Source organism: Dreissena polymorpha, chromosome 10 (genome assembly GCF_020536995.1).
Source record: "Dreissena polymorpha isolate Duluth1 chromosome 10, UMN_Dpol_1.0, whole genome shotgun sequence".
Classification (NCBI taxonomy): domain Eukaryota; kingdom Metazoa; phylum Mollusca; class Bivalvia; order Myida; family Dreissenidae; genus Dreissena; species Dreissena polymorpha.
Window position 1 is genome coordinate 33,755,276 of NC_068364.1, and position 22,353 is coordinate 33,777,628.

At 35.0% G+C, this 22,353-nt stretch overlaps 1 protein-coding gene across 1 annotated transcript; it reads right to left on the bottom strand.

The window, feature by feature from the left end:
• Positions 1-6,688: 6,688 nt before the first annotated feature.
• On the bottom strand, positions 6,689-18,358 carry LOC127849026 (uncharacterized). Its single transcript, XM_052381750.1, has 9 exons — positions 18,337-18,358; positions 14,483-14,540; positions 13,439-13,646; positions 12,073-12,419; positions 11,788-11,887; positions 11,149-11,244; positions 8,604-8,684; positions 7,904-7,996; positions 6,689-7,561 (listed from the first exon to the last, which is right to left on the bottom strand). Exons 2-9 carry the CDS (start codon positions 14,497-14,499, stop codon positions 6,689-6,691), a joined length of 1,815 nt encoding a protein of 604 aa, XP_052237710.1. The 5' UTR covers positions 14,500-14,540; positions 18,337-18,358.
• Positions 18,359-22,353: the final 3,995 nt, after the last annotated feature.

Genomic DNA, 22,353 nt, shown 5'->3' on the forward strand with positions numbered 1-22,353 from the left:
AAGTGCAGTTTTCTCATTTTTACATAAAACATTCCAGTAATACCTCGCCGCGCGACATATCGCTTTTTCGACGCCGACTCCTGATAGCAAAGTGAAGACCCTTGCAAACCTTCAGCAACAAATGATCAACATAAATGACGTTGAAGTATTTTTTAAATTCATCTGTGGTATCAATGGTCATGCAGCTACTGTATATTCGGAATCGCTGATGGAAAGTATTTCCAGAGAATGCGGAAAAATATTTCAGACAATTGGTACAGTAAACAGTGCTCAAGACTTACAGAATATTGGTCTCATTCAACAAGCGCAAGATTTGATCCTTAAAGGGTACACAGAAGCTGCAAGCAACAAAGTGGATGCCGAGCTCTATCTAACACACTTTACCGACAGAAACATAAAACAGAGTGGCACCTTGGAACTTTGGAAAAAGCATGTGCAGATGAACCAAAACAGAATTGTCTCCGTACATTTTGAAGAGAACCATGAAACGGAAATAACTGATATTCTGATATCAGTTTTTGCGCACACGTTTGGCTCTTTGGTCTATGTAAGTTTAAAAAAACCAGCATGCAGAAATTAACTTGAGTCAGTGTACAATGGTGAAATATATCTGTATAAAAAAGGATGCTAAAACATTGGCAAACTCAAAAAGTATGCTGTCTCAATCGTGTTTCCGAAAAAACAGAAATACACATGTTAGCTTCATTGAAAGAGTCAAAGCGCTTGCAAAATCTACACATTCATCAATGTAGAAATGTCGACGGACTCGTTAGCATGTTACCGTCTTTGGGAACATTGTTACGTTTGAAAGTTTGCCATGTGGACTTAACAAAGAGCCGACTGACTCGTCTCTCTAAGATACATTTTATTTCAAAACGTAACAATCCATGCAGAAACTCTGGAAACAGTCACAAATATTTTATTAGACTCCAAACACTCAGTAACATTCAAACGTAAGAATTAAGTACAGTTATTCCATATGATCAGTTTGAGGCGTTCAAAACAATGATCAAATCTTCAGAGAGATACAATGTTTAAAAAGACGGGTACAAAATAACTAATGTAAACGATGTTTTCGCCGGTGACGATGAGATACGCACCTTTAAATACTCGGTGAATCCTTACATAAGTGAACAATTTAACCATGATGAAGAAACTGATATTATGGATACACACTAGTGAATATTGTTTTTTGCTGACGCTAGAGTACTTTTAATATTATACGTGTTAAAGGCGTATTAGGTATGTGATGTTATTTTGATTCCTTATTTACATTTAACACAATTAATGTATGTCATGTTTAACAACGGTAAACACTTAAAAGTTGCAGATTGGACCTTTATGTGCTTCAAAATGTATACCTAAACGGCAAAGTCGTCCAGAAATGTTTGAGTGACTTTACCCAGAACGCGTTTGCGTCGTGCACGACGTAAACAAATGATTAATCACATGTTCAGCAATATGAACATTAAAGATCACTGTTGAAGATATAGGTGGCCTTGCCTTATCACAAACTGAAGTTGCTGACTTAGCAAATCGGCAACACATGCATTTATTTAATCAGAAGATGCATGGAGACAAATGTGATAAAGATCTATGGAGACTAGCCGGAGCATGTACAGTTAAAATAAATATGTGTCTAAAGATTAAACGTATTTGCATATCTAAAGATGTCTTAACTGAGAAAAAGGCACGTGGTGTCCTTTTTGCATTTACATTTGTTCAGGTTGAGCAATTAGAATTGCTATAAATATTTTTAAAATTTGACGTGTGTACCTGCATATAGGGGAAACTACTGGTACAACACAAATATGCCCTTTCGTAGCGTTATTCCTATAAGTAGAATTCGTAAATATGTTATTTTTATTCTGCGGTTTTGAAAATGACCATGATTCATTTTCTGTTTTGTATATACGAGCCTGCGTTTCAAGAAAGTTTGCATCGAACAATTTGAGAATATTATTTTTGAACAAAGCATGCTTATTGAATGTCATTAATCCACGTCATTGAGAACACCCGATTAGTTAATTGATATAAGATCAAGAAAAAGAGGGTGGTGATTATAATGGAGGAGACATTTTTATTTCCTCGGTATAATGTTAGCAAACTTTTCAAAATATATTTCTAGTTCTAAATGAGTTATTGTTTGCATGTTTGCTATGTTCAGCTTATTCGTAGTGATTGTTATGTGTTTTTGGCACAAACAAAATGATTTAAGACGTGAGGAATGACATCAAAGCGCCTCAATTTTGACGTCGCTATCATACATATTTACAAACTCGTATGAATTTAAGTTTTATTAATAAATAATGTATTATTAACTGAAGGAATGCGTTGGTGAATAAAGCCCGTATACTTGTATTTTAAAAGATTTCATTACAAGTAATTGTGTTGAAAATGCTAAATATAATTCTTTGAACAAAAATCCCATCTGATGAAATTTCCCATGTAACTTCACTATCTAACTAGTTTATATTTTAAGATGTCGTAAAGTATCTTGTGTTTACACCAATACATCGGCCTTTGATGAAACCAGCTTGATATTAAAATAGCAAGTACTGTTTTGAAACTATTTGCAATGGATCCTGATGCTAATGTGTAACCAATACTTCTTACTATGAAGTGACATAACTTTTTCAAAATACCTTAAAGCCACATAAATACTCAAAATCAACGAATTGTCGCAAAATAGTTCGTGAAATAAAGTTAACCCATAGAATCAGTGTTCCTTATAATAAGAGACACAATTTCAACGTGAGATGTGGTATGTGAACATAGATGTAACGAGATACAAAATACTCGTTTTTTTGCCACAATATTCCATGTCAATTTCCCGCGACGATATCCGATCATTTACGAGCGAGCGCGAGACTGGCTTTGGGCAGCGTCGGAATAACGATGTTTTAATGAGAAGCGTATGACAAGCACCGTTTGACAACAGTAAGTTGTTTATTGAATTATGTCTGAGTTATCATTGTTAGATGGTTAACATCAAGTTAAAGTTTTTCTTATGCATGAGAAGTTGACCACAAGAGCATTCGCTCGACATTTTAAAAATGTTGTTTAAAAGCCATCATAACGACAAAGATTTTTTTAATAACCGATATAAGACGGTAATGCGAAACTTGTTTCGATTCTGTCATAATTTCCTAAATACCAGTTTACTTAAAATGAGAACTATATTTAACTAAGCTTTTCTCGGGCACGGGACTACTTTTTGCGTTGTTAATGAGCAGTGGTGCAATACATTTTCAAATCAATTGAAAGTAAAATGCACTTAAACATTCTAACTCTTTACCCCGCAGAGCTTAAATCACGTGTACTCAATGGACCTAATAGAGATAATATAAGCAGAAGACAGAATTTTGTATCATTTATTAAATATTTTACTAAATATGAATGCCCGTTGCCATTTTAATCGCCACATTGTCACGCACTTATCAGTATGTGAATTTTACCTGCGTTGTAAAAGAAACTCAAAATTGTCATTGTTCAGGAGTAAGTGTTTAACTATGGAAGCATTCATTACCCTTCTCCTCTTGACGATTTGGACGGATGAGTCCCAACAAAATGTCTTGCAAAATAACGATACCACTGACCCTTTTGTTGAAATGATGAGCAAGATGACTGAAATGACGCGCAAGCTGACAGATATGCAAGAAAGGATGGAGGATTTGGAAAATTTCATTCAAAACGGCTTGATTGAAATGCAAGAAAGGATGAAGAATTTGGAAATTTTGTCAAATCAAAATGGATGCCATAAAACATGCGACGACAAGGATCAGAAACAACTACCGATTCGAGGTTCTTTAAATATTTTATTACTTAGTTCTCATAAATAAAGACATTATAATTAAACACAATACGCGTTTATATAATATATTGGTATATTATAAAGTGGCACATTAAAGCAAAACATATTATCACAGTTTTAAATCATTTGAAGAAATATGAATGACTGACAACATACAACAGAGTAATTTTAATTTTGGAATTAAAAGCATGAGTACATCTGTATAATATTGTAGTTTTTCTTACTGTTTGATGGAACACTATATTGACTGTTTGATGGAACACTATATTGATACATGACCATGCTTTTATTCTTGAGTGTACTCAAGGAACAAGAGCCGTGAGCCTTCCGCCAGTTGCTTTCAGTGCGTTTCTCGATCACAATATTACACTGGGTCCGGACCAAATAATTATTTTCAATCGAGTCCTTCTTAATGGAGGAACCGCGTACAGTGGCAATTCTGGTATGTTTGCCTACCATTAAATGTGTATGCTGTCGTGTGTATGCTATCGGCCACCACTTTAAATGTACTCTATTTAACACGTTTATCTGACTGTTTAGATAAATTTATAAATCGAATATTCTTCTTCGTGATATATAAGAAATAGAAAGCCTAACTGAGGGCCCTATGGCAGAAGAGTGACCAGCCAGGCAGCCCATAACAATATATGGACCGAAACGAACATTTGTGTGCAGATAAATGTCAATAGAAATAAACAAAAATAATATAAATTCCATCAATATTTATCAGTTACTATTAATAATATGTACCGATTTAAAACAAGAATAAACAATGTACATTTAAAAACACATTTTAAAAGACGACATTTTTGTAAACAAAGGAAACAGAACTCGAAAAATCTTTGCGTTGTAAAACTTGTGCAAATGTTACAAATAACTAACATTCTAGCGGGCAATATAAGATGCGCGCGCATCTAGTCAGCGGGTGCTATACTGTTAAGCGCCCGCTGACTAGATGCGCGCACATCTTGACCGACCGGGCCCTATTCAAAATAACGGACCTGTGTAGTGTATATACGCAAAGAATAAACAAATTTATGTGAGGTTTAATATAAATTAATAAAAAATACCCGGTAGTGCTTAAACTGGCGGTTTTATCTTATTATCCCCGCCGAAGGCGGAAGAATGCAGTTGTGGCACGATCCGTCCGGCTTTCACACAATGTTTACGATTATATGTCAGAAATAATACAAGATTTCAACATAAAAGTTGAACGCTACGCAATCGACCTTTTTTATGCATACGTCACCCCAAGTTAGTTTTGACATAAAAGCGTTGGCCAAGTTTAACGGCAGCGCATCAGACTGGGTATAATACTCGATGCTGCGAGGTAGCGATTTGTTTTTCCTGCAAAAAGGATGTCGGTATGTAAAGGTAGAACAGCACATTTTAAATAATAATAACGCATTTGTTCACATATGATGCGCGTATTTATAAATTTAATGATGTACAAATTGCAAAACCTCTGCGTTTCCATGACAACACCATCTCTCTGAATACTGTACCAATCTAAGAAAACGAGACAGGCAAAATTAACAGAGACACTTCCACCCTTTAGCCAATTTAAACGAGACAAACCTATTCGTTTTCACGCGAAATCTTTCACTCCGAACTTCTGAAGTAGAAAGTGGACAAACTTCATTTTTCCATTGGAATTGACCGAATTCGTTTCAAGTTTCGATATGTCTTAGAGTGTGCATTACAGACGTCACCGCATATCACAAATAACACGCATGTAAATTGTATCAGTAATACCTGAGATCAAACGCTTTCTTTCATTAAAAAACAAATCAAAAATTCAAAATTTACCCATTCAGGTGAGATTGTGCGTGTTGTTATCTATGTACGTTTTATGTATGTTTAGTTTACTTGTGAGTGTGGGCATGTGTGTATGGGAGTGGGTGTATTTGTGTGCGCGTGTGTGAGTGTGGATGTGTGCGTATGGGCGTGCGTGTGTATTATTATCTTTATTATTATTATTTTTTTTTTTGCATTTTGCTTTGCCTACGTTGTTGTTAATTTTATTGTGAATTTATGTTGTCCTCATGTGCCTACTATGGCGTATTGGATAGAAATAAACACCTATATATATCAAAATACTCATGCTAAAAAACAAGGAATTAATCGATTAGCATGATTAGTATTGTGAGACTGTTGGCTGAATATTAACGTCTCAGGACGACGTGAACATCTCAACCCGCCTATTCAAGTATAAACATTAAAGCTTTGTTGATCTGTATATTTCAAGGATCGGAATTGTAACACGCGCATCAAACAATTATTCCACTTAAAATGTCATATATTTGTGCGACTTATGATTTTTAAATCAACCCAAAACGAATGTGTTACACCAATTAAATGGACACGCACAAACACACACACAAACACACACACGCACACACACGCACGCGCGCGCGCGCGCACGCACGCACGCACGCACGCACGCACGCACGCACGCACGCACGCACGCACGCACGCACGCACGCACACACACACACACACACACACACACACACACACATACACGCATACACACACGCGCACGCGTATGTACATACAGTATGCTAATTTAGTAAAACAAACGCTTAAGCAAACAGTCAAGCAACATGTGCTGATTACATCGAGTCTATTCGTTTAATATCGCTTAATGATATAACTTAAAAACAACAACAACGGAAGCTGAACCAAATACATGTACAAAGTTGCATGTTGAGTATAGAATGTGTCATATGCAATGCAGCATTAGTTGACCCAATCGGGAAAGAGATGTCTCTATTATTCAATGACAAAATGTAGAGTAATAAATAAATAAAAATGGGCAAGACCGCATTTAATATAATGACCATTAATAAATCATGTTTGATGTACTTTAACTTAATCTTTACTCCCAAAACCAGATTTGTGATAGGCATCACATTTAAGGAACACATCTATTCCCAATCTTTTCGCACATTCTATTTTTCCTAATCTATAATATTCGTAATACAATCCCATTTCTGGAGGTGGTCCATTTTCGTTAATAACGGTTCTGCCGTGAGTTGTTGCGTTCATATTCTGCTGCTGGGAAGTAGTACCATTGGCAGGATGTGAAGCTGCGACTCGGCGAGATTCACTCAAATTAGAATTGTAAGTCGGTCCTATGTTTTGGCTACCCGGGCTTTCTGGCTGGCGGTACGTCGGAACGACTGAACCAGAATCAACAGACTGTGTTGTTAAAACGCTATGTTTTGCGCTACTTGGAATGTTGATGACAGTGCGTGCGCTACCTTTATTTGAATCACCTTTCACAGCTTGTGAATCTGTGTGGCCAACGACTGCATTCCTTTTAACATGCGCATCTTGAAATGAAGGTGTGTCGTTGCCCGCGAAACCGCTTGAGGTTGTGGCAGAATCATCATGGTTAGTCGACACATTTGGCTCACCCTGATTAGGCCTACTTTCCGTTCCAGCTCGAGTACCTAACTCAGGTTTCTTCACTGCTTTACACCCCTGTGCTATGCCTTTAGCAAGCAATGCTCCTCCTTCGTTCAGTAAAAGTACAGGCCAGACAAGATACTGCATGGTTACTCCTTTTTGTGTGAATGGCTTATAAAGGTCAACATTGAACTCTGCATTTTCTTGTGGTGTTTCGCCAAATACTACCGATGGGTCTTGTGCGTTCATCAACCAGCAGAGTCTGACACACTCCTCAACGTACTTCAAGATTTTTGGATCTTCGGTATATATTGGATACTTCGAAGCAAAAGCCTGTTAAGAAACAAAATATCAAACTATTAATTTAGCATAAAGAAACAGATGTCTGAAGATAATAAAACACGAATATTCTTTTTTTTTTAACTCCGTTGGGATTTATTTGATTTTATGTGTGTATTACCTCAAAACAAAATTTTACAAAAATAAATAAAATGAATATGCTATTTTTAAACTCCGTTGGGATTTGATTTCATGTGTGTGTTACCGCTAAAACCATTTTTAAAACAAATGTTATAAAGAGCTGTACATGGTATTAAATTACTTATACAATAATATATATAACAATCAGATTTTGCAAATGAATATTATATAAAAATAATGTAGTTCTGAATATACCTTGCAGACATTGTGTACGTTTATCTCCGTTGTATGTTTTCTGATCACCTTTATCATTGCTTTCAGTTCAGCGGCGTCGGAACGTTGCATTTCCTGTAACATTGTAACATGAGATAGTACATCCACCAGAGGTTCGTGACGTATGCTTGCATCGAAAAAATTAAGGGTATATGAATGGAAAAAAAACAATAGTAAAAACTGCATTCCCGGAAACTATTCTAGAATACGTGAACATGTTTTTTTCTATTATCCTGTATACTTTCGTTTACACCGACTTAAGTACTGTGTGCTAGTTTTGCATCTATATATCGATAAGTAGACTTTTTTGTAATTGTAATGTTCTCGTTGATTGTCGAACACTCGTGTATTAAAGTGGCAAACCGTTGCATCAACCGTGCGATACAACCCACCGGTACACCATATCCATGTAAATGTCGGTTTCTTTTACACTCACGTTTTTATAATATGTTCACGAAATGGTTCACGAAACATAAATTTGAATTTAGCAGCTACTTTATTTCAAATTTATACATCACTTGATCCTCATCAGCAAAATTTTATTAAACGACGTCACAAAATCCATACATTAAACTGCATATTTAACGATCTAACGATAATACATCTGTGATGGAATAAAACAGGATATGATGAAGGGCCACAAAGTCTTCTTAGCCCAAATCTATTAACATAAGACAATCACCTCCGTTTGCTGCATGTATGCTACTTGCTTTAATTGACGGACTTGCTCAGATGCTTGTTCTGTACAGAATCGATGCACCCTCTACAAAACAAGTGAATGAAAACATAAATAATTCATTTACACACTTATATTGACATGGTTTGCATAAATATGTTTTTCAAAACCAAAATCAAAATAGTACGATTGTGTTTGCGCTGTCATCAGGAAAATGTAAACTATTTGAAAAGTATGGTATTTTTTCCTTTAAACAAATTTATTGCTAAATGCGTTTTTCTCCACCCTTTGGCGGCCATATCTTTAAATAAACAAAAACACACTTGAAATGGATGTCGTAGTGGGTCATCAGAGAATTATTGTAATACTTAGATTCTGAGTATTGCAGGTTCAAGTTCTTCAGGTTCAGGGCAAACCAATGAACAATCCGTTTAATTTTTGTTTACATTCGCCGGACGGGTTTACATATGCGTGAGGATGAAGGCCTTTCACATTAACAAATTGCAAACATCGACGACGACTGACCACGAAGACATTCCTGTTCAGAGTTCCAAACGTGGGCAATAACGTGACATATCATTTAAAAAGCTCAAAACATTAATTAATCATCCGCAATAGAAACAGTTAAAATAATAAACTATTGGGGAATACAAACCATTTTTTGTTAATTGGTCCATACAACACTTTGACATAAGTGATGATTCTGAGACAACGTGTCTGTATTGTTAATAGATTTTTATTGTAGTCCATATCCATATTTTAGTTTAAAATTGCGAAAAGAAAATGTTTACATTAAAATCGTGTTCGACCGTTTTAAAACCAATCATCATGTAAAATATGAAAGCTCTAAAATGAATGGTAATCAAGATATTGAACGGTCAACATGTGTGACAGCGAACAGACGGATGAATAGACCGGAAAAAAACAAAGTCGCCCCAGCTGAGGGAAGATTATTCATCTGTACTTGGATGCGAAGAAGTCTGAACTTTAAAAACTGTCGGACCGGAACAAGTGGACAACGCGCTCCACATCTGGTTAATAAATTTAAAGCACCAATACACAAAAACTAACAGACATGTGTGATCCAACATTCTTCTGGTTGAATCAATATATGCAATTTCTATATCAACTTGCCAATTAACTTGTTTTGATATCTTTTGCTTTCAGAGCTTAGCTCATGTTTAGGTTGAATGTTTTAAACTAAGTGTTATGAATACCCTAGAATGTGGCATCGACCAACCAAGGCCAGTCTAGAGTTTGGAATGTGATAACCATAACCATTACGTTTACAACACCGTGTGAATTCAAAACGTGAGAAGTTTCGTATAAATAAATTAAAAACTTAAGAAGACATTACACAGCTGTGACGAATCCCCCCCCCCCCCCCCCCCCAATTCGCGCCACATGTAATATGTAGTAAGCTGCGATACCGAAACAAGATGGCTAAAGGCTCTAATGTGCTCCCAAAGGAACCCTACTGTTCTGATGGTGAACCCTTATAAGGCAAATTGTCACCCAACCACCAGCAGCCATGTTTTAAACTGACCGGAACCATTTTCGAACTTGACGTATTGGCGTATTATTAGAACAAATATTCTGAGCAAATTTCATAATGATTGGGCTAATAATGTTGATATATAGTGTCGAGAAGTGTTTACTATAGCCATGAAAGGAAACTTCCCCGCCCACTGGCGGCCGTGTTGTTCAAGGGACTGGAACCATTATGGAACCCTGTCAAGATATAATAAGAGAGAATTTACTGAGCAAGTTTGGGTAAAAAATATTATTTTACTATATCTATATAAGAGAAACTGCCCCCCCCATTGGCGGCTATGTTTTACAACGTACGGAACCTTTTTGAACTTGGATGTTTAACAAAGGACGTGCGAAACATAAAGCGCATTTTATAAAGTATTTGGACGGCGTTTTCTGTCGTAAAACGCAACCAGTTGATTATATTATGTGGGACTAAACACACCTTGGTACAAAGTTCCTAATTGATTTCAAAATCACAGGTTTTGAAGAAAATATTGTTTAGACATATTTGTATACAACGCTCTAGATGCAATCTAGCAGTGAAGCAGACAACTATTTTATATGTATTTGAAACAAGAATAGCCAGAATCATTTGTGAGTCAAATCGATATTGATCAAGACTATCACAGGAATTTGAAACTTGTAAAGCATTTGTTTTATAAATCATGTGGTTATTTGGTGCTTTTTCAGCGGATGTATTGCAATACATTTCTTAAGGTCCATCAAACAAATGTGTTTGATTTTGTTTGTACAATCTAACCTTAGGTTTTGAAGAAACTTTGTTTACAAAAGGCACCTGTTCTGTGTTTAGCTATGGTGCGCATCTTTACAGAGCTCCCCATGTCATAAATATTGACAAAAACTCGCCTTGTCAACCGAAAGGTATCGTTAAGCTATCAGTCTATGTCTGTTGTTGAAAATCTAAGTGAAACAATATTTGTCGATAAAAATACAATATGCTGTTCATATGTACATGTTATATCCAGAGATGTTATAATAGAAAAATCAAAAGTACCATCAGGCATTTTAGGAGTATTTGTACTGAATCCGTGTCATCAAATTTTTTCTGGAGCTCTTCGAATGCGTCTGTCCACTGATTGTCATACAGTTCCTACGACAATAATAGCAAAATTATAAATATTATATTTAATTTGAATCATAGTCAAAAAAGTAAAACTGGTTCTTAGAGGTAATGTAACCCTTCTTTACATGAATATTGTAAGCCGATGTTGCCATATTACATTGTTGTCTTTCAGATATTTTAGCAACAGGAAATAAAAAAAATATCCATACATTTTAAAAATAAAAAATAAACAAAATGTAAAACGATGGAAAGCAATATGAAGTGTCCTAATTGAAAAAACGCTAGTCTCATATAACAATGTAAGAGAAACAACCACATATATTTTACGAATAAAGACAGCTTAGATCATTAATTAAATTGAGTGTAAAGCGGTATTGCAGTAAGATTACTGACCAATCATAAATCGGTTACTGATAGGATTCAGTATTTACAATTTGACATTACCTTAATAAATTGAAATGAAAACAATTACTTATAAATAAGGTAAATTGATGTGTCATTTTATTTCATATCGTATAATTAATAAATGCATTCTATAACTGCAATAACTGTAACAAACGGTGACTGTACCGAGTGTTTCTCAGCCAACTTCGTCGGTCGGTTTGAGTCACTAAGATCAGCAATCTGTGGATTGTTGTCAGTTAACCTGTCGCTCAGCAACTTACTTAACCTGTAAAACAAGGTTAACATAGCGCTATAAAATGACAATCTTTTTGAAAAATACAATTTATACGAACAAATGATACTTGCAAAGCAAATGCTGTTAAAGAATAATATATATAAATATGTGTGAGAGCTGATTTTGCAAGATAGTTTATCCTATAACGGTTCTGCACTGTAAACATTTACATGTACCTTGATTTGCATTCCGACAATTCTTGCTTAATCGTGTTGTTTTCTGTGTTAAGGGCATCAATCCTTTCCCGCAGATTTACTTTGTCGCCAGATAATCTGTCTACATCTCCTTTGGCAAGTTTCAAGTTTTCATTTAATTGTCTGCAACCCTCTTTGTATTTCGAAAGTAACTGATAGGCAGTTTCGTATTTTTCTTTGTAACCCGCTTCTGAATTTCGATGATGTTCCAGTAAAGCATTTAAACTCTGGACGTTTGCCATGGTTTCCTGCTTTGTAGACTCCAGTGTTTTGTGCAATTCGTCCACAGTCTTCAGCAGCTGTTGATTGCCTTGCTCTGTTTCAAGTAACTGTTTTAAAAGTGGTTAAATTTTAGATAAAATTATAACTTTTTGTTGACAATAAATATCCAATCGCTATGCATGATTATCTTTATGCGCTATTAATATTAGTGCCATATATAATTATTTCATTAAACCATATCGGTCGTTGTTTAATTATCTTTGAGACTACTATTTCCTTGATCTAGTGAGTGGTCGGCGCCTCGGGCGACTATATATATATACTATAAATACATTTCCCCTGTTTTTCGTTAGGATGAAAACAAATGTATACTGGTTCTTCGTTTTTAACAAGTGGCGAGTGTAAAATATCATACAATGGACAATGTCAGTTTATATCGTAACGGAATTAAGAGAGGACGGATTAGTTAAAGAATATATGTTGTGTCGGTGGATTTCAAATGCGACAAAACGACAATACACAAACAAGAAAAAACGACAATGTCATCCTTGAAGTATTTACGCATATATTTGGCGTTCTGTCTTTCTCTCACGTTTGAACCCTAAAAACCCATATACACGCCAAACATTGGTGAAAGAAGGAAATATTGATGTGTCGTGTTGTCGTTCTGGTGGGTAAAATCTTTGCGCCTTTGATTTGTAGTTCTGGCGTGTTGGCGGGTGTGAAAGTCGCCAATAAGCGGACACTTAAAAGACAAGTACATTACTTTGTTTTTTCGGTGGGTTTATAAGTCACTCAAGCGTGTTTTTGTGGTTGCACCCTTCAAACTCGCCAACACGCCGGAGCGATATAACATAAATCAGCCACCATAGGAAAATAAACCAGTCATACTACTACAGCAAATTTCCGCCTCGATTGAAAAATGGCTTGATACCTCTCTGGTAATATTTTTATATTACAATGGAATAAGATGGGTTTCGTTACCAGTCGTTGAACAACCAGGCCTCTTTGGGAAAATTAGCAAGTGGATTAGATTTGATGTTATGCTGTATGCGTCAATTACATAGTTTTTTAAAAAAATAAATAAAAATAATTAATTAAAATGAAATAAAGTACTTTATCGTACCGATTTGATATCAGACTTCGCATGGTCAAGCAAATCTGACAACTTATCTACCGCGTTTAACAGATTTTTAACCGGTTCTAGTTGCAATACACTTCGTGGACTAGTAGAGTCTGCATCTACCAGATTCGCTGCTCCAGATGTTTGCCCTGTCGTTTCCGGTTTTGAAGAGAAAGTTACTCCCATGTCTGTTTGCTTGTTCTTATCAGCTCTGCATAATATAAACGAAAGTCAAATAAGAAATGCACGCCGCAAAATAAAAATAAATAAAAAGTTTTAAAGCTGTTTCTTTGAGTCACCTAAAAGAACATTTCCACACATTGTATACAATTACACGAGTAATAAAATAAAAAAATATGTAAACTATATATCATTTAAATCTTTGTCATTAAAAATGAGAGAGGGTATATGTTTTTGGGTTTTCATTAATGTCATTAACAGGGCATGTAATAAACTCCTCTAAGCAAACAAGATTTTTTTTTGTTAAACATGTATACCCCAATCTTTTAATAATTGTTAAAAGAACTCAATCACTCAGACTTAGAAAAGCAATACAAGTCACCATATGGCTGGAACATTCTTTTAGTAAACACCATGTCAAACAGTATCATATATTTGAAAACAAATCTACTTCTGCCACTTACATAATCTTGCCAGTTAGAAACTTAAGTGTGCAATTTTCGGATTGTGTTTTATCACAATTGAAAAACTTCCTAATGAATGTTTTATGGACGTTAACTGTACTTAAATGAATGTTATACATATTAAATTCAATGTTTCAAGCCAACTTGACATTGATAAATGACCTGTTCACCTCAAAATCGATAGGTGTCCTTCTTTACTCACAAGCAACAAGCCTACACATTAGAAGATGGTCGTTCTAAGCGTTCTTAAGATATCGTTCGGAAACGACATGGTGTATGGACCGACCATCCGACCGGTTACGTATCGACAGACATGTGCAAAGGAATATAGCTCCGCTTCTTCGAAGGCTGAGTGGCATAATTACTGAAGTTAAACCAGTTTTCAATTGACAAAATAAAATACCTTTTGTCTGATGACATTACGTAAAGCAGATTTTGTCTAGTTGCTTGGTCCTGCAAAACTGAAACAACGAAACTTTTTTGAAAATAATCTCTATAAATATGCTACTGCTTTCTAAACATATGTTTTGGTTTGCATTACTGTTGTCGTTAAAGAGGCTACATATAATACAAACTTTTTCAACGTAAACCTAATACGGAACGTGAAAATAAATTTCATGCAAATGCATATTTATCATGACTAATCTTGAAAAGTGGCAGATAGAGTATATCGGGCGTGCGTGTTCTCGTTGATAAATATCGCCACGCTTTGTTATCTTATACAAGGTAAAGCTAAATTAATATACGAGTATGTATTAAAATTTAAAATCGAAAGAGTTAGATGCATAGTTAACTAAATATGTTTACAAATCACTTACTTTGGTTGTCGTTTCTATAGCCAAAACAGCTATACTCATAGAAACACTGAACATGATAACACCTTGCTCTTACTTTGTATCCTATTTTGTGGACAATTAATGCAAAATCATGTGAATGAACTAATTAAATATCGAATACCATTCAGTTGTGTATTATTTATTTCGAAAAACATTTGAGTACGAGCAGATATTAGTCTTATTCATAAGACGTGCAAAGAATTTAGAGATACTTTTTATATGGGCTCTATTCTTTGGAACGTCTTATCGGCGAAGGACCAATTACGTGGTGGAAACCAGAAAGTTTAAATTTTTATCAATTTGCGTAAAATTGCAAAATAACATTACCAACTCGTTAAGTTTTAGTTCAGAAGTCCATCTCTACCTCAAATATCATCGAATTGAAGTTAGAAAGGCAATTATTCTTGAGTTAAACGTCTGCTTAAATCGCAACACAATTACTAACCTCACGCAATGTTTTGAAACACATTTAAATATCAAACAATCAGAAAAAATGCGGTTTGTCGACACCACAGTGTAACGTGTACGTGTAATTTGTCTATAAATGTCATATAAGTAATTCATCAGCGAGTGAATTCGGAATGAATACGCGCACGTCTACTATCGTTTTTTACTTGAAACATGTGACAAATAGTTCTAAAGTTATATGTTATTCCATAAAACTGAAATGATAATACATTTTAGCGTTGCTACGTACAAAAATTGCCTGGTCACCGTGTGTCTGAGATAGAATACTGAAACACGGACACTGACAAAAGTGTTTCGGTTAATAAATTCAATATATAAAATATAAATATAAACACACGCATATGTTCAAAACATATAACGTGCAGTATCTAATCACTCTTCTTAGTTTCAGCAGCTTTGTATGCATGTCTTTTTCACACCTCTGTCTGTGTTGTTATATGTACTTACATTCTACGTTACACAGGACAGTATACTGTACGATCTGTATCACTATTATTTATTTACCGTATAAAAATAAAAGATGTTATTTATTTCAGAACTTGCAAAATTTTAATTGTCACGTTAGAAAAAACAAGGCTTGTCACCATAGGATGACATATGTCCGCTTTTTCCACATTTTTCTAAACCTAAACGCAAAGTGTTTTTCCACATTTTTCGAAACCTAAACTCAAAGTGTGACAACATTTCAGACAGACATACGGACAGACAGACAGACGGACAGTGCGATCACTATATGCCCACCTTCGGGGCATAAAAAAACAATGCTTCAGAAAAGAATAATAACATCGCTTTACTATATAACGCTCGGCGCTCACAACAGACGAACGCAAACTGTGTTTTCCGCCGTTTATTCTTCACACCTTTAAACCGCCGCATGGTTTACATCCAGGCTGCGTTATCGATAAATCTACACAGCGAGCGAATCGAGAGATATTGAACATTTGAATAGTGGTTGCATTTAAATTGCTCAGGCGTGCAAAATTCAAAGTGTCATTACATAATTACATTATCGAGAAATGAATTATCTACACAGGTATGTCAATATTATTTCAATCCGTTGATATTAACTGTCTGATATCGGGGCTTGAATGTTGCCCACAAAATACTTGCGCAACAATATAGACAAAGAAGGAAAACGTTCCACCATTGTTTTGGGCTTCCCCCCGTTGTACGCTTCAAATTTTACCCATATAAAAAGTAGCTATATATTTGAGAGCGTCAACAAGTTGGACTAGAGCAGATATTGAAGTAATGCTGATTGCATAAACGCTTTTGAAAACGCACACATACTAAAACATGAATGGTAAACATGAATTAATACTCTGAACAGTATATTTATTTGATTAAGAAAAGGCAACTTACACAATTCACATACCTTTATTATTCAACGCAAAACACAATACGTGCTTTTTGTTATGTATACGTTTTTCAAAAACCGTAAAAAATCGAAAGAGAAAGTATAATTTGATACATGTCAATTATAATTTTTATAAATATGAATTTTCAACTGTTGGCCAGATACTAATAATTGCTTCCTATATAACATTTGTCATCTCTTTGTATTAACCTGATAATTTATAAAACCTCCATCAAAATGAGTATACAAGAAATATGTTAAAACGAATCATCTCTTGAATATCTGATGCACACCACACTCATCATTTTAAAGTTATTGCACGTTTTCGTATGACAACGTTTAGATAAAATAAAAATGTTCGTTGGTTCAAATTGGTAAAGAATGTATTTGGTATAAAAAGACAACGTTAAAATCGAATACCTCTTATTAACCAATGCAAATGGGAACACCCCAAACAAAGATAAATATCGAAAAAACGAAAGAAGATTGCTTGTTTACTCTCGGGTGATTTCATAGAAAAGACTCTCTATCGGAAAAATGAAAATTCAATGCATATCCAAAGCTCTCTTATTACAAGGGTCGTTGGTTTAAATTTTAACTCTGTAATGATTGTGATAGTCTGTTGTACAAAACATAATGTGTAATTATATCGTAGTTAAACTACTTGAATCCTGTTAACCAAACGATTCGAGTATAATTGTTATGGAAAGACAACGTTTAATTATAATACCGAGAGTTCTTTAAATGCAGTTATTTACTGTATCACAAACTTTTCTCGACGTATATATCTTCTGTTCCTCTACTTATCTGCTGCAAATGGAAACAAGTTACGAACAAATAGGCCTCAATATCAAAATGGAAAGAGGAAGTAAATTATTTGTTTGCTCTCGGGTGATTTCATGGAAAAGACTAAGTATCGGAAAAAAAGGAAAGTCAACTCATATCTAAAAGCTCTTTGCTTACATGGGTCGTTGGTTCAAATTGTAACTCTGTACTGATTGCGATCGTCTGTTGTCCAAAACGTAATGTGTAATTATGTCGTAGTGAAACTGCTTTAATCAGGTTAACCAAAAGTAACAAGTAAATTTGATATGAAATGACAACGTTAAATTCTAATACCGAGAGTTCGGTAAAGGCATGCATTGTACTGTCACATACAATCTTAGGTACATAACAAACCTTTTTTTGACCTTTGTGTTATCTGTTCCTCTAATAATCCGCAGCGAATGGAAACACGCCCGAACAAAGCTACATATCGAACAAATAGACCTTAATATCGAAAACGAAAGAGGAAGTAGATTGCTTGTTTGCTATCGGGTGATTTCATGGAAAAGACTCACTATCGGATTTAACTGAAATACAATTCAATTGTTTACGTGGGTCGTTGGTTCGTATTGTAACTCTGTTACAATTGTGATCGTCTGTCTTACAAAACAGTATGTGTAAGTATATCATAGTTAAACTGCTTCAATCAAGTTAAACAAAAGTAACGAGTAAACTTGGTATGAAAATATAACGTTAAATTCTAATAGCGAGAGTTTTGTAAAGAAATAATTGTTATGAGTCTAGAAAAGAAATCTTTGGTAAATTACAAACCGTTTTTGACGTATGTGTTCGCTACCTCCAGTTATATACAGCGTATAAAACACACCCGAACAAAGCTACTTACCGAACAAATAGGCTTCAATATTGAAAACGATTGCGGAAGAGTGATTGCTTGTTTACTGTTGGGTTATTTTACGGAAAAGAATCACAATCAGCAAAATAAAAGTCAACGCATATCCAAAGCTATCTACTATATGTAACACAATTTTGCGATTTTAGCACACGTAAGCTCAACGTACTCATGGTGAGCTTTTGTAATCGCCTTTTGTCCGCCGTTCATCATTGGTCTGGAATCGCCAACATTTGCCGAGCGAACGTTCTACATGGCACCATCCGTTGCCCAATAATCACGAAACTTTGTCATAACATTTGTCCTAATTATAACCCAGCGGAGTTCGAATGCGTTCACGTTTGGTGAAAAACTAGGTCACTAGGTCAAATTATAGAATAAAAGCTTCTTCATACTCTTTAATCCACAAGTTTTGCCTAGTCTTCATTTAACTTTGTCAGAAAATTTGTCCTGGAGATATCTCGGTCGAGTTTGAATCTGAGTCAAGAAAAAAGTCACAAGTCAAATTAAAACAACAGCCTGTGAGCACTCTTGAGGCCACATTTATCGCCTAGTTTTCATGAAACTTGGTCAGAAACATTTTTTCCCAACAATACTACGGTTGAATTTGAAACTATGTTACGTGGGGTCAGAAACTAGGTCACATGGTCAAAATAAATAATAAAAAAGCTTGTGAACAATCTGAAGGCCATAGTTATTGAAAACTCCTCATTAAACATGATCAGAAATTGGTCATTAGGTCAAATTAAAAAAGGCTACAATTATTGTTCAGTCTTCATGAAACTTGGTTAAAACTTGGTAAAAACATTGGTCTCTATGATATCTCGGCCGCGATTGAAACTAAGTCACATAGGTTAAAAACTAGGCCACTACGTCAAATAAATAAAATACTTATGAACACTCTAGAGGCCATATATATTGCCCAATCATCATGTACCTTGTTAAAACAAATGTCCCTATGATATCTAAGTCATGTTCGAAACTGGGTCAAGTGGGTTCAAACTAGGTCACTAGGTCTAATTAAAGAGCATCTACCATAATGATATATTGGATATATTCGAAACTACTTCTCATGGCACCAACAATAAGACCGCTTAGTCACTTTAAATAAAAGGCTTGTGGACACTATAGAGACCACATGTAATAGTCCGATATTCATGAAAGTTGGTCAGATCGTTTGTCACAACAATATGTTAGCCAATTTTGAAACTGGTTCACGTTGAAGAACACAACTAGTTTAGTATGTCAAATTAAAGAAACAGTTATTGAATACACCAGAAGTTAGATTTTCTTGCGCAATCTTCATGAAACTTGTTCAGAAAATTTGTTTGAATTATTTTGCCCCTAGTGCGAAAAGGCTAAACTCAATTAAAAAAACATTGCCGCCATAAGGCATGACCGTATTCCTTATGTGTGGCTTTGTAAATCAATTTTAACACCTTTGAAGACACATTTTGACCCACTTATCGTAAAACTTGCTCAGAACATAAAAACATTTGTGCTGTTATGATATCTGGGCTGATATCGCAAACGATTGTTGTTAATTTAAAAACATGCCTTCCCGGTGTTTGGAAAGTTTCCCTTAAAAGTCTGTCGTACAACCTTGTGTACACCAACTGCTCAGAACAGTTTAGTTCCTTGGTGTCTCAAGTGAGAACCTTAGGGTATTTGGTCTTCTTGTTTGATTTTGTACTGAATGTTGTTTTTTTAATGTCACTCAACACAGAGCATAATTGTTATTTTTTATTGATCAAAATGTATTCTTAGTGTTGTCCCAGATTTTCGTATAAAAATACATAGCTCTGTAAGTAGAAGCACAATTATTACACATTTCAACTAAAATACAATACCATTTTGGCATTTGAATCAGATTTATGAACGTAAAAATTGTGTTTCGTAAGAATTAGCCTTTCTTTTTTCGTATAAATATAACTAGATCTTATTATGTAAATATTGTCTCTGATATTCTGGGACAACCCATAAGTATAAAACATCGTTTTTAACAGTCAAAATATCATATGAGTAAAAGTGTTCAAAATAAATATATCAACATTAATCTTCTAAAACGAAAATGTTAGGTAACATAATGTTTGTCCTATAGTGCCTTATTTGCGACATGCGTTGTTGAATGTAGACGTAGACATTAATAAATTGATGTATCAACAACCAAAATTCGTTTTTTTAAACCTAAAAAAACTGTTTCACCTTTTCGTATATTAGACATAAAATTATTAAATTTTAAAGGTTTATACTATAGTGTATGAAATCCTGATGTTTATACACAGTGTGGTCATAGTTCACCCATAGAGTATCTTTCAGTAAAACAAAATCAAATATGTTCAATATATTTACATATGATATGTATATCCCTTCATCAATGCAATAGGTAAGGGTAACTCTTACTTTTCGAACATTTCCGTTTGAAAAAGTAATTCTGTATCCATCGGACACGATATTGTTCTTTGTTTGTCCGTAATATTAGAGTAGTTACGGAATATGGTATTTATTAAATTGATTAACAATGGGGATTACCATAAAAATACCCACACTAAAATACCAAAACTCGTTTACATTTTTATATCTATTTTTAAAGGGATACATAATCTTTCCTGAATATGATTCATAGACATAAGTTTTTTATGTAATACCCACTTTTTACCGAAAGGCATTTTCGTTATGGACGCTTATTAACTTACCATGTACATTTTAATTTACATTTATCATATACACCGCATTTTCAAACAGTTTTCAGTGGGGTGTGTTTTTAATAAATTACCAAAGTAATTAACAAAGATACTCCTTTTAATAAGTAAAAGGTACAATCTGCATCAGAAGAATAGTTGTATATTTTCTAAAAAGCAGTACCTTTGAATAATGTGATATTGTGATAGGCCTCATCAATGGCCACTGGACATCCTAAGCATGGAGTCAACCAGTTTTGTCTTCACCGAAGCCTTTGCGAACAATTCTTCAACAAGGTCGTCCACATGGGCATTTATAACACGCTCGTTAATTTTACCTGATGGGTCAATCATATCACGTCTCAACTCGTTGTCTGTTTGATGGCTTTTGCAAACTGCTCCTGTATATTGTTCTGGAGAATATTGATAACTATCAGAACTCATTTGTGAATGCGGTGTAGATAATAGTTTTTGTCCTACGATCTCTTCATGCCTGTCATCGTAGACCGGTTTAAGCACTTGTTTTTCTCGCCCATAAGCAATACCCGTGGAATTGTTATGTTCTTGAACATTTCTTTTATATGAAGAATCCGACGGTACTGAATCTGTCTTTTGCTGTCCTGCTCCTAAAGCCTGTCTGACTTCAGGAGGTTATCTGCTTAGATCATATGGTAAAGGCTGGCCCATCATCTGCTAACCAGGCGCTTTCTGTTCTCTATGAATGGACACGTTGTAGTTTCGAACGGAATACCCCTGCGCAACACCCTTCGCGAGAAGTGGACCTTCTTGTTGTAGCAACAATGCTGGCCAGACGACATATTTAACATGAGGTCCGGAGGATGTGTAAGGTTTGTAAAGTTCAGTGCTGAAATCTGAATTTGAGGCTGCGGCATTGGCAAAAACTACCTAAGGGTCTTGTGCACTCATAAGCCTACATAGCTTCACACATTTATCTATGTATTTTCGAACCTTTGGACTGGAGAAAAGGTCTGTATTCTGTGTACGTGTTTTCAGAGCAAAGTCCTGAAAGTTAATATGTAGTAGAAAAGAAAACTATCAGAAATGTAGCCAGTATTTGCAAGAAATGGCACAATCAATAAAAATCTGACTTCTAACCTGGCAGACAGCTTGTATACCGAGCTCTGCTGTGCGTTTCCTAAAGTCCTTAATTTGTTTTCTAAGTTCCGATGTCTAATTTTTCCGTTCAAGCTGAAACACATCGACAATGCATGCACATACTTGCAAAATATTCTAATT

Coding starts and splice junctions, on each gene's coding strand:
- LOC127849026 (XM_052381750.1), bottom strand. Junction 12,420..13,438: donor CGAAGTCTGATATCAAATCG/GTACGATAAAGT, acceptor CTTTTAAAACAG/TTACTTGAAACAGAGCAAGG. Junction 11,245..11,787: donor AGTTGGCTGAGAAACACTCG/GTACAGTCACCG, acceptor TTATTGTCGTAG/GAACTGTATGACAATCAGTG.